General features: G+C 36.0%; 1 protein-coding gene across 1 annotated transcript in view; it reads left to right on the top strand.

The window, feature by feature from the left end:
- POF1B (POF1B actin binding protein) overlaps nucleotides 1–14,215 on the top strand; it is a gene marked incomplete at both ends in the record, with an annotated part of 85,316 nt that overhangs the window by 19,036 nt on the left and 52,065 nt on the right. Inside the window, 2 exons of the mRNA XM_080719021.1 lie at nucleotides 694–774; nucleotides 10,416–10,517. Coding sequence (XP_080575147.1) covers nucleotides 694–774; nucleotides 10,416–10,517 — 183 coding nt within the window. The remainder of the gene's footprint in view (nucleotides 1–693; nucleotides 775–10,415; nucleotides 10,518–14,215) is intronic.

Below are 14,215 nucleotides of genomic sequence, written 5' to 3'. Positions count from 1 at the left end.
TGTGTGTTTAAAGTACTGGGGACTGAATCCAGGGGCATTTTATCTCTGAGCTACACCCCCAGCCCCTATTTTTTATTCTTTATTTTAAAACAGGGTCTCACTAAGTTGCAGAGGGCCTCACTAATTGGCCAAGGCTGGCTGTGAACCTGCAATCTTCCTGCCTCAGCCTCCCAAATGCTGGGATTACAAGCATGTGCCACCACACCCAGCTGAAATAAATATTTTGAAACTCTCAACAACAATAGTTCAGAAAGTAGTGTAAAATACCATGAAATTAGCATAATACAAGGAACAAGACATGCTTTCATAAATGCTTCCAAGATTGAAATGAACTAAATCATAGTATCTTATATTATTTGTGCAGATTATTTTACAACTTCTGGCCAGGCATGGTGGTGTGTGCTTGTAATCCCAGCACTTGGGAGGCTGAGACAGGAGGATCCCACAAGTTCCAAGCCAGCCTCAACTACTCAGAGAGGCTGTCAGCAATTTAGTGAGACCTTGTTTCCAAATAAAATATAAAATATGTCTGGGAGTATAGCCCAAAGGTAGAAAAGCCCCTGGGTTCCATCTCCAGTACCACAAAAAATTATTTTAAAACTTCTGAAAATTGTTCCCTATAATTACTGATGGTTCCAAGGTTACTAAATAACTGGAATTATATAAATATATCTCTTTTTTTATTCTTCACAGGAACTCCATTCTCCAACAGTGAAACTCACAACATATCCACAGACAACTATTAGGAGATATATAGTACAAAATTCTGAACAGGTAAGATATCACAAAAACATTTTTGTAGTATACAATTCATTAAAGCTCGGTAGCTTAAACCAGAAGAATGAGTCAATTGCCAGATCTGTAGACTTAGGTCGGCCTTTTTTTTTTTTTTTTAGTTATAACATGAATTTCTATTTGTTAGTATAAAAAATGCCATATTTCAATTAAGACAACCATGTACCCACACATTCTGACTCAGAGACGCAGAAGTTCCAAGCAGCTTGGAAATCCCTCAGTTATAAAGGCTTTCTATTTCTATAGCCCCACCCTGGTACTACAAAGGATTTTTACACTTTGAGCCATAGAGAAAAGGGACAAAGTTCTTTCACAGGCTTCCCATAAAATGCTATCATTACACTAAGGGTTGGAGTCTTTAGTGTATTTAGATTTGTCTTTGAGATATGGGTGAGGCAGAAGGAAATTAAAAGTCAAAAGTTCATAATTATATTCATGCTTTCATTGCCTGTGGTGTGTGTGTGAATATGCATGCTTAGCAATGAGCTGTTTAGAAAATCAAATTATAGCCGGGCATGGTAACTCACACTTGTAATCTCTGTACTTGGGAGTCTGAGACAAGAGGATCATAGGTTTGAAGACAGCCTCAGCAACTTAGTGAAGCCCTCTACAACTTACTGAGACCCTGTTTCAAAATAAAATAACAAATTAGGACTGAGGAGTATAGCTCAGAGGTAGAATGCCCCTGGTTTCCATCCCCAGTACCAGAAAAAAAAAGAAAAGAAAATTATTATATTTCTTACTAAGTTACAGAATGATATTTTCATAAAAGTAGAACATGATTATTTTGTTTTGAGGAGAAAATTAAGAAAATTGCTTTTATCCACAGTAATCAGCTCTCCTTAATATATACATTTTCTCTCTTTCATACACACACACACACACACACACACACACACACACACACACACAACTCCATCTTTGAAAGGAAGTTCTATGAGGGTAAGGAGATCTATTTCATGATTATAAGTAGTATGATCCAAATAGAAATGCAACCACTCTTTGCTTGCTCTATATCCGTGAGACAATCTTCCTTTCACTTACAAAATGAAGTGTTTGCTTCAGCTGTGAAAATCAAAGGGTTAAATTAGAGTGCCATGCTTGTAGCTAATCTTGGTGAACAGGGAAGATATGTTCGTTTTCTACTAGTGTGTATTCCTCTAATTCCTGTTTTATCTAAATCCTGTTTTCATGTCTCCTTCGCTAAAGAGGCTGCTGGGAGTTCATGAGCATCTCTGTGAAACTGTGTGCCCTTGGATGATTGCTTTGGACACTTGCTTTTATTTTCTAGATCTATTTAAACATTGAAATAGGATATGGTTGCAGCTAAAGCAGCCGCCTGCTTTTCTTGTTTTTAGAGTGAAATATATAAGCAACAAATCTGAAAATTAGGAGGGGGTCAGGAGTAGATGATGGGCCTGGGAGAGAACAAGGTATCTTTTGTTTTCATTTGACCAAACACTTCACAGTTTTCTGACCTTCCTTTTCCTCTTCTTTTTCTTTGTTTCACATACAAACTGAAAAATGTGCATATTTGGGTGCATGGTCCTCTTGATAATTCTGGCTTCCAAATAGTAAGTTCAAGAGAACACTTCCTTCCACATAATGTAAAACTGATCTGCTTGCCTGGGATATGTCCAGATATTTTAAATATCAAATCATTTGGATTCAAATTAACTTTGCCAGCATTTATTATGCAACTTGGGATCATTGTTTCTTCTTTAGTTAATAAGGAAAAGGAAAACTAGTATTTATCGGTTATATACTCCATCCTAGGCAATTTACATACCATATACCACTCAATCCTAAAAACAAGTGAGAAGACATAAGAATAGGGAAACTTAGTCATTTATTCAATGAATAGTTATCAGTTGCTTGCTATTTGCCACAAATTGCCCTAAGAACTGAGGATAGAGCAGTATACAAAATTAAGGTTCCAGCTTTCTAGAAACCTAAGTTCTTAACTGGTACAAAAATGTTCAGTTACAAAATGACAGAGTTGGAACTGAAATTAAACAGTAAAGATCTGGGAGAAAGGATGCACATTAAGGATAATAGAGCTACACCTATATATCTTCTTACCCACCGTTAGTTACAAAAGCAGAGAAATTAGAAGTATTATAAACACTGGGCTTCCTTTGTATGAATTCATTATTATGGTCTGTATTCAACTACAGTTTCTCTGGAAGTCTTGGCAATAAGTGAAGAAAATAGTCATTTTATTTTATTTTTTAATTTTTTATTACTGCATTGTAGTCATACATCTTAATGGGATAAAAGACTAGTGGAGACATACATGCACATATCACCCAATTAGCTCATACCCCATCCCCACCCTATTCCCTCCCCCTCCTTCCTTCCCATGCTTGGCTTAGTGATTGATATGTTTATGAATATCATGTACATTAAGGAATTTCCCTCTTCCCCCTCCCATCCCTCAGTTAGGTCACCTTATTTGCTCCTCTATAGGATCTCCTTCTTCATCTAGAGTCCCTCGTGTTACCCACTTCTCCTTAGCTTTTGCATATTAGGGAAAGCATCCGATTACTTCTTTTTTGTGATTTAGCATAATATCTTCCAGTTCCATCCATTTCCCTGTCACCATTGCCAAGCTATGGAACCAGTCAAGATGTCCATCAACAGATGAATGGATTACAAAACTTTGGGACATGTACACAGTGGAATTTTACTCAGCCATAAAAAACAGTCATTTTAAAGCAAGAACAAAACAAATTTCAAGCCCCACACTTTGTAAACAAAGTAGTCGAACTGGTCTTACACAACAGATTTAAAATCCTGTCTGGATATAGTACCCATTCTATTTCTAACTACATTTCTTTTTTTATTGTTGTTATTTGCTCTTTCAAATCCCTCCAGGAGAAGACTCTCGTCTAATTACAATATTTATAATAAGCCGAGCCTCTTAAATGGCAACTTCATACTCGTTCACCTCCCAGCTTGTCTAATCGTTTTTCCTCTTCCCTATAATTAAACTGATCTCAATCCACTTCTCTCATTATGATTTATTTCTATCTCTGTTCTGCCTTTTCCTTTTGGTTGTTCCTGAACGTTCTTATTCCCCTTTTGCCATTGTTTTAGTCAAAGGTCTTAGGCAATCTGTTGGATTATTTGAATGACAAATTAAGAAAATACTTTTGTTCCACCTGTGAACATAACTCAATTGATATTTATCATTTTCATTAATTTTCCAATCATGAAGCTCCTGCTGTGTGGAGGACACTATGCAGCCTTCAAATAGAAGAAATAAGACATCTTTCCCAAGCCAAGGGAGACTATTATTCATTCCAAGCAGGGAAATGAGAAATTTGCACAAATATACATGCATGGTAGTATACATAATAAAATACCATGAGAGAAATAGATAAAATTTTATTGGAGTTCAGGTATTGAAAATAATACATTTGTTGGGGGAATTGAGAATGGATACATTATAGCATTTAAGATGTCAATATGATTAACATTATTTTAGCATCATTTTACTAATAAGGAAACTAAAGTGAATGTAAGTGGGACTTGCTCAGGTCTTCTCAAATTCATTACTGTCTTTTCTTTCTTTCTTTCTTTTTTGTGGTGCTGGGGATGGAACCCAGGGGCATTCTATCTAGGAAGGAAGTGGTCACATTTCTTCAATGAGCAAAAGGCCAAGGAGGATACGGTTCGAGATTGGGGTTGGCCATCAAGAAAATGATAGTGAAGCCTGGCATGGTGGCACATACCAATGACCCAAGTACTGGGAGGCTGAGACAGGAACATCATAGGTTCAGGACCAAGCTCAGAAACTTTGTGAGATCCTGTTACAAAAAAATAAAAGAAATACTAGGGATGTAACTCAGAGGTAGAATGCCCCTGGATTTAATGCCCAGTACCCCCCAAAAAAGAACAAAGTAAAAAAATGATAGCGGTATTTCATAGAGCTGGTCTTACTATACTTATGAAGGGAAAGATGCAGTAAGTTAATGAGTGTGTATAGCAAGAGGAAGTAGAAGATATGAGTGAACATTACTCTTCTGAAAAAAATATTGGTCAAAGGAAGGATAGATGGGATGGTAGGTAAAGGAGATAACAGAATCTTGGATACCCTGAGAAAGTTGTAGATAGTGGAAAAGAATCAATGATAAAAAAGGCTAAAGATATATCACAGAAGAGACAAATGAAATAAGATTCCATGGGTCAAGAGGAAATAGAGTTCCCAATATAGAGAGAGACTTAAGGAAAATAAGAAAAGTTTGTACTCCTCCATAATGAGAGAGATGAAGCAGAAACTGAATAAATAAAAGGTGAACACAGAGGTTTAAGGAAAATGAAGATTTGTAGCCACATTTAGAGAAGTTGATGAATACAAATATTATCACAAAGTTCAAAGCACTTTATGAAATTTGATAACTTGAACTTAGAGTGAGTAAATCTTTTCAATTTTCTCCAACAGAGCTTTGTGGCCTGGGAATGGTAAAGTAGATGTTGGGGATTACATACTTTGTTAGATGTGAGAGCTACTGCCTGAGGTTCTAAAAGTAATAATTAAAATTATAAGATCAGCATTTCAAAAGCACCTGTTAATTTTTAGGGTGGGTCTGGCACCAATTAATGTCTACATATTGAACAAAAGAATCTGTTAAAATAGTAAAACTGTCTAGCAGTTCATTTGTAGTGAAATCTATATTTCTGATTAAAGTTATTTTGCTGATTTACATAGAATGGTTTATTTATATTAATACTTGGTTTTACTTTCTTATAGATTTGGGAAAAATAATTATTTCAATGTGAAGAGTCTTTAGTAACTAATTTAAAATATCAAGACCAACATACATTCTAGAGAAAATCAGTACAATTAATGTCTGAATCATCTTTCCTTAAAAACAGAAATAATGATTCAGGATTTATAATGAACTTTAGTCATGAAGAAAATTTCATGATTTTTATAAATTTGTTTTTCCCCACTTATAAGATGATTTTATCTTTAAGAAAAGATTATTGACATCTTTGAAGTTTTTATACATTTGACTTCCTACTACATCCTGAATTTTTTCTTTTTATTTCTATGATTTCTTTTTTTGATTCTCAGTACTCTTGAGTCTTGGCTAGTTCTTTCACCTTTTTGCACCTTTTTAGCAAATGGATGGTTTTAACTAACACTTCTAAGCAAGTGGTTCTTAAATCTAGCTAAGCAGCCTTAGTTCCAGATCTGTGTTTTGAATTGTGTGTTGGACACATATGCCTACATGTTCATCCACACATTCACACGTTGTGTGTGTGTGTGTGTGTGTGTGTGTGTGTGTGTGTGTGTGTGCAGGCTTGTACCTCTGGAGATCAAATTCAGAGGCTCACACATGCTAGAAAATCACTCTACTATTGAGCCACAACCCCAGTCCCTCACACATTGTTTGTTAGGGTGTATCTTTGGTAGCTCTTTGCAATAACTCAATACATGTTCTTATGGTTACATATTAGGAGGAATAAACAAATGAATCATACCTAGATTCCAATAGCAACACATAAAACTCAGTGTCTAAGTATTTCTGTGTTTGGTATCATTGACCATGAAGTAGACCTCTCAAGTTCCAGATTTCAAAGTCATCTTTGAAAAGTACTATCTTCCTCTGTAGGATAATATCGTAAGTGGTCTCCTCAGTTGTATTCTTTCTTTTCTGCAATCTTCCTGAAATAAAACTTGCTCAACTCACACACCCTTTTAAAAACATAGAAAAACTTCTTTCTGCTTACAGAGTCAAACTATCTGTGAAGTTCATCCCTTATATTTTACCTACCCTTTTTCAAGCATGATGATTTGGATTATATTTTCCCTTTCTCCTTCAATTGGAAAATCATTTTCCTTCCATCTCTTTATATTCCCAAATCACCTCAACTTTCTTTAAAATGTCACCCTAAGTATTCTACCTGAGCACTAACAGATATATAGAATTCAGATTACAAGTTTTTTCTCTGTATCTCTATTGGGACTTGTGACCTTTATACCTTTAATTTTAGATATTTGTCTTCATATATCTAGATAAGAGATTAGCAGAATTTCCCTGAAAAGGGCAAGATGGTGAAAATTTATCCTTTGCTGGACAGAGGAAAGCCTCAGATCTTTTTCTTTTTTATAGTATTTTAATTGATGCATTGTAATCATACATCATGATAAAGTTTAGAGCAGCAGAGACATACATGTACATAGCACTTGGTAAGCTTTCCCCCAGCTCCTACTTTGCTCTGTCCCTCTCCCTGTGCATGACATTGAGAATGGTAATAATAAATCAGTATATATCCATCGCACCCATTTGAGGTTTTTTTTTTCCCTCTTCCCCATTCACATATCCTTCCATTAGGTTTCCTTGTTCACTCATCTAAGGTTTCTTGTCCTTTGTTTGGAATTCATCCTATGCCCCATTTTCTCCCTAGCTTCTGCATACTAAGGAAAACATTCAACACTTCACTTTTTGTGACCAACTAATCTCACTTAACTTTATTTTCTTCGGTTCCATCAATTTCCCTGAAAATGGCATAATTTTGTTCTTTATGTCTCAGTAGAATTCTATTTTTGTATATATCCCATAATCTTGAAATCCATTCACATGTTGATGGATAGTTTGTCAATATTATTCGTGCAGTTATGAACATAGATATGCATGCATTACTATGATAGTCTGATTTCATTTCTTTTGTGTAGATACCCAGGAGTGGTATAGCTGCCTCATATAGTATGTTCATTCCCATTCTTCTGAGGATCCTTCACCCTGTTTTCCAAAGTAGTACTAATTTGCAATCCCACCAAAAATTTATCAGAGTTCCTGCTTCCCCTCCTTGCCAGCATTTGTTATTATTTCTGTTTTTAACGATTGCCATTCTCCTTGATGTTAGATGAAATCTCAGGGTAGTTTCAATTTGCATTTCTCTAATTGCTAATGATGTTTAACATTTTTCATATATTTATTGGCAACTTATATTTCTTCTTTTCTGAAGTGTCTATTTAGTTCACTTGCCCATTTTTATGGGGTTATTTGTTTTTTGTTGTTGTTGGCAATGAGTTTCTTGAGTTATTTCTATATTCTAGATATTAGTCTTCTATGGGAGGAATAACTGGCAAAGATCTCTCATTCTTTTAGCTCTCTCTTAAGGTTTTTGATAGTTCCCCTTGCTGGACAGAAGCTCTTCAGTTTAAATAAATCCCACATATGAATCCTCATTTTTTGTGTGTGCCTTTGGATTCTTATTCAAAAAGTGCTGATATTTTGAAGCACTGGTCCTATGTCATTCACAATATGAACATACATATGCATGCATGCATTACTATGATAGTCCAAATAACCTCGAAAACAATGAAATGCCTAGGAATATCTCTGACCAAGGAGGTAAACGACCTTTATGAAGAAAATTATGAGATACTAAATAAAGAAATTGATGAAGATCTTAGAAGATGGAAAAATCTCCCATGCTCTTGGATAGGCAGAATAAATATCATTAAAATGGCCATTCTACCAAAAGTGATTCTACACATTCAGCAATTTCTATTAAACTACCATGGTCAGTCTTCACATATCTAGAAAATCCAGTCCTTAAATTCATATGGAACAGGAAAACACCAATAATAGCCTAAATAGTTCATAGCAATAAAAACCATGCAGGAAGCATCACAATACCTGACTTTAAACTATACTACAAAGGTATAGTACAAAATACAGAATGATATTGGCACAAAAATAGACACATAGGCCAAAGGAGTACAATAGAAGATTCAGAAATGAATCCACACACTAAGAGCCAATTGATTTTTTACAAAAGGGCCAAAAACACATGCTGGGGAAAAGATAGCTTTTTCTACAAATGGTGCTGACAAAACTGGTTATTCATTTGTAGAATATGGAAATAAATCCCACTTTCTGAGCCAGGCATGGTGGTGTACATTTGTAATCCCAATTCATGGGAGGCTGAGACATGAGAATGCAGGTTCAAAGCCAGCCTTAGCTACTTAGGTCCTCCACAATTTAGTGAGACTCTGTTTCAAAATAAAGAATAAAAAATAGGGCTGGGTGTGTAGCTTGCAGGTAGAATGTCCCTGGGTTCAATCCCCAGAACCACATACACAAAAAAATTCCACTTTCTTACCCTGCACAAGAGTCAATTCAAGATGGATCAAAGGCCTAGAGCTTAGCCAGACATTTTGAAATAACTATTTATAGTCTTTTAAATATCCAAGTATCATTTTTAGCTTGAGGGTAGTACAAATAAAAGCTGTCTGCCATAGATTTATAAACTCTGATCAATATTAATTACTCCCAGTGATAAGTGTGATTCATGTTTGCATGCCTTATAGCACTTAACAAAATACATTGTGCATATTTAGCAATGCATTACATGATTGTACATAATAACTACCAAAGAGACACTTTTACAAAAATAAACAAACATAAAATAGCTTCTAGGGGAGTCTTTCTAAATACAATCTATCTAAAGAATTAATAATCTCTTAACTAGTCAAATTTAGTCACTTACATGTTTGTTTTATCCCAGTATCCAAGGATCAGTTAGCTAAAGCACCCTTAAATCAAACTTGAATATCAGGAGCATATAACTTTTGGTGCAAGAGTATCTCCCCTTAACAACTAGTGTTCTAATACAGTAGGTCAAGAGTATTTACAACAGTATACTACAAAATGTAGTAAACTACATTTCATTTATTTTAAAATGTTTCTAAACACATTAATTTGTCACAGGCTTGGCCATTTCCATCTCTACACTATTCCCCTAAATAACAAATTAAATGAATGGCATTTGATTTTGTAACAACAAACAAAAAAAGACCAGTTCTCACTATACAAGATTTAAATGAAAACCTAAAGAAGGTAAAATAATGAAGATCACATTTTAGACTCTTGGTCTGATTCCTGGTAATCCTTTTCTGGTTTCTTTCAGGTCTTGGACATGTCACCAGCCTTTATTTCATTGTCTGACATCTTCTAAGCACTTGGCTAATCCCACAGCAATTTACTTGATTATATGGAGATACAGTGGCTCTTAAAGCTTCTACTCTGTTCTTAGTATTCAAAACATATGTTGTACTGAGAGTCTTAGCCCTGATTATAATCATAAGAATTGTATGCTTCATGGGCAACTAAACTGAGTTCTATTTAATTTATTAAATTAAAATAGTTTGTATTTAATACAAAAAAGTATTAAATAGCTCTACCTACTTTATGACTTAGTAGTGCTGAATTATGTTTATTTTGTATTTCTCTGATAATACTTTTGCACAGAAAGAAACCTGCCAGTGAATCCAATTTAAATGAGATCAACCGCATATGAGGTCTGGCTCAGAGGAAACTAATTATAGCGTGCCTTAGTAACAAAGTCCTTCCTACCTCTTTCCAATCTCCTCAAAAGACCTAGCAACGGGTAGCAAGAGAAATTCATATTTTTCTTTTTGATGAAAATGACTATCTAACTATTTTCTTATATCGATCAGAACCTTATTGGGATGTCACTCACACTCCTTAATTCTGCTATTACCTTAGAGCCTGTTAGAGACTAGATATTTTCTTAAGTTAAGGTTCTTTGGAAAAGATACATTTCTAAGCAATATATGATCTTTACTGTCTTTATAGGAACCACTGTCTCCATTCCTAAGAGGAGGCCAGTTCTTTCCAGGAAACAATGTTATTTATGAAAAAACAATAAGAAAAGTAGAGAAGCTAAATACAGATCAGGTAAGTAATATTTGTTGTAAAACTTGTGTTATAAATGTGAACATCTGAATTATGAATAGTTTAATAAAACAAGATGGCATTCAGTTGTCAAGTACTAAGCAAGCTCATATTGAGATATAATAATCTGTCATACCTACAGCTCTTTTTGCCATCCTTAATACTTTCATATTTATTTTATCATGTGAAGTGTCATTGTCCTCATTTTACTGGCAGGAAACCTGATGATGAAATATATAAAGTCACTTAGAAAACTGATGGTAGATTCAGATCTGAACTTTTTTTGTGTGATACTAGAGATTGAACCCAGAGGTTTTCTAACTCTGAGCTACACCCCTAGCCCTATTTTTTTTTATTTTGAAATAGAGTCTCACTAAATTGCAGAGAGCCTTTCTAAGTTGCTACAGCTAGCTATGAACCTGTGATCCTCCTGTCTCAGTCTCTCAAATACTGGAATTATAAGCGTGCACCACCACGTCTGGCAAGACTTATTGTTTTTGAAACATGATCTCACTAAGTTGCTAAAGGTCTTGCTAAGTTTCTGAGGCTGGCCTCGAACTCCTAATTTTATCTCAGTCTCCCAAGTACTAGGATTGCAGGCATGCACCACCATGCCTAGCTCTAGAATCTCAACTTGATGTTGACATCTTGTATGGTTTATTTTCATTTAATGGTACTAGGGATTGAATCCAGGGGCAGTCTACCTCTGAGTTACATCCACAGCCCTATTTTATTTTATTTTATTTTTTATTGGTGCATTATATTCATACATCATAATGGGATTAAAAAAAAACTTGTGTGAACATACATGTACACATCACCCATTTAGCCCCTACCCAATTCCCACCCCATCCCTTCTTCCCATGCTTGGCTTAGTGATCTTGTTTGTTTTTATTTGAAATTGTTCTCATAAAATAATAACTTTGCATTTTAAAAAAATTTCATTGAGAGCCGGGCGTGGTGACACACGCTTATAATCCCAGCATTCGGGAGGCTGGGACTGGAGGATCGCAATTCGCAGACAGCCTCAGCTACTTAGTGAGGCCCTCTGGAACTTAGTGAGACCCTGTTTCAAAATAAAGAATAAAAATAGGGCAGTGGGTGTAGCTCGGAGGTCAAATGTCCCTGGGGTCCATCCCCAGACCCGAAAAAAAATTTTTTTTCATTGAGGTTAACTGAGAAATCAAGTACAGCGTACACAGCTGCCGTAGGAACATGGTAATTCCTTGGCATTTAGAGCACCAAGTCCATTATGCAGATGTTATTGTAACTACCAGAAGTTTTACATTGCTCTGCTGAGTAGTTACAATCCCAGAGTTTAACTAAAATAGACATTCAAATTCATTCAACCCAGTTAAATTTGAGATAGTCTCAGACATTCTTGAACTAGGGCGAAGTATCAGTTTCTTAGGGCTGCCAAATATTGGATAGTTAAAAACAACAGAAATCTATTGTGTCTCAGTTCTGGAAGTCATTCCATGGGCAGGGCTATGCTCCTAGGGAAAGGAACCCTTTTATGCCTGCCTTCTAGCTTCTGGTAGCTCGAAGAATTCCTTGTCAAGTAAATGAGTCATTTGAATACTCTGTCTTCATGTGGCATCCTCCCTGAGTATCTTCCCATTGGCTTTTCTCTGCGCAGGTCTGTTTCCATGTCTAAGTTTCTCATTTTTATGAGTAGCCATAATATTGGATTAGGGCCAATCCTAAAGAGCTCATTAAAAACTGATTGTCTATAAATACCCCATTTACAAATAAAGGCACATTCTAAGTTACTGAGAGTTAGTACTTCAATATATCTTTGAAGAAGCATTATAATTTAACCCATAATAAGTAGTTAAATAATATCAAATCAATTCAGATAACAAAATTATTTTTCTCATATATAAATGAAACTTATTGAAAGATATTAACTAGATTATGCTTTTTAAACTTCTTAGAATGAGAAGACATTTTATTTATTTATTTATTTATTTATTTATTTATTTATTTATTTACTGTACCAGGTATTGAACCCAGAGCATTCTATGTCTAAGCTACACTCCCAGTCCAATTTTTTATTCTTTTTTTTTTGCTGTTGTTTTTATTCTACCTTTGAGCTACACTTCCATACCTATTTTTTAGTCTTTTTTTTTTTTGAAACAAGGTCTCACTGAGTTGTGAAGGGCCTTGCTTAGTAGCTGAGGCTGTCTGTAAACCAGTATCCTCTGGTCTCAACCTCCTGAATGCTATATTTTGAAAACAGGATCTAAGTTGCAGAAAGCCTCACTAAGTAGTCCAGGCTGGCCACAAACCTGAATTCTTCTGTCTCAGCCTCCCAAGTACTGGGATTATAAGCGTGCACCACAATGTCTGGCTTCACATTTTATTTGTATAAGCACTTATGAGCAGTTGTCACCAGATTCATAGGAACTAACACATTCTTATTTATTTGATGTCAAGCAAAAATAAAATGGAATTAGCTTCAGAATTATAAACGCATGTATGCCTCTACCATCTGCACTCCATTAAGATGTATGACTAAAATGCACCAATAAAAAAAGAAGTTAAACACCCAACTTTTGAAGATTTGGGTTTGCCTGGAAAATTATAGTCTCAAGCGTTCTGTGTGGCATGCATTGAACACATATTTATAAAGGAACAACAGAATATTTTTTGACATTATTCCAAGTAGAAAATTTTTATCAAAAATATTTGGACATCTTCAAGCTATCAAATTATAAAATCTGTCATTTACTCAACTGGCTTGCCAAAATAATAAATTTTACACATTTTGATAGCAAGGAATGTTTTTTATTTACTTAGTTTTTAATGTATGCATATCACATTGGAGTACAAGACTTGAGAGGATATACAAGCACACATCATCCAATTAGCCCTCATCCAGCCCCCATCTCATTCCCTCCCCCTCCCTCGATTCCATGCTTGTTTGGTGATTAACTTTGATACGTATGTTTATGTACCTCCTGCTTTTTAAAGAGGCTCCATCCTCCCCTATTCCATACCCTCTGATTGGTCACCTTAGTTGCTTCACTATAGGGCCCTTGCTATAGCTCGACCTCTTCCTGTTGCCCCTTTCCTCCTAGTTTTTTGCTGATTAGGGGAAACATCTGATTTTTATTTTCTGCGATATTTCTCTGTGCATGCCGCGTTGCAAGTACCGATCCCACTCTTGACGGCCCCAGTAGTGGCCTGGCTACCCGGTGGACTGATCCAGACCTCGCTGGCTCAAGCAGTGGTCTTGCCTCATGGGAGGCCCTGATTCTGGTCTCGCTGGCCCCGGCACCAGCCTAACCCCTCAGCAGGCTCCGCTCCTGGCCTCGGAGGCCCCAGTACCGGTCTAGCCTTATGGCAGGCTCTGATCCTAGCCTCACTGGCCCCAGCACTGGCCTAACCCCTCGGCAGGCTCCGATCCCAGCCTCGGAGGCCCCAGCACCAGCCTTGCCTCACGGTGAGCTCTGATACTGGCCTTGATAGCAAGGAATGTTTGAAGTGCATCATGTCATGATACTTCTAGCTTCTTGTTTCAAAAAGAATAAACAGTTTTTCTAATTTGTGTTCTCTAGAATAAAGATTAACAGTCTTGATTATCTTTTTTTTGTGGTACTGGGGTTCCTGGAAGCCCTTCTATTTCCGGGCTACACTCCCAGACCTATTTTTACATTTTTATTTGGAAACAGGGTCTCCTAAGCCAGCGCGCGTGG

This window comes from Muscardinus avellanarius (genome assembly GCF_963383645.1).
Source record: "Muscardinus avellanarius genome assembly, chromosome: X".
NCBI classification, from domain to species: Eukaryota; Metazoa; Chordata; class Mammalia; order Rodentia; family Gliridae; genus Muscardinus; species Muscardinus avellanarius.
The sequence above is the reverse complement of the archived record's forward strand: the minus strand, read 5'-3'. Positions and strand labels throughout refer to the sequence as shown.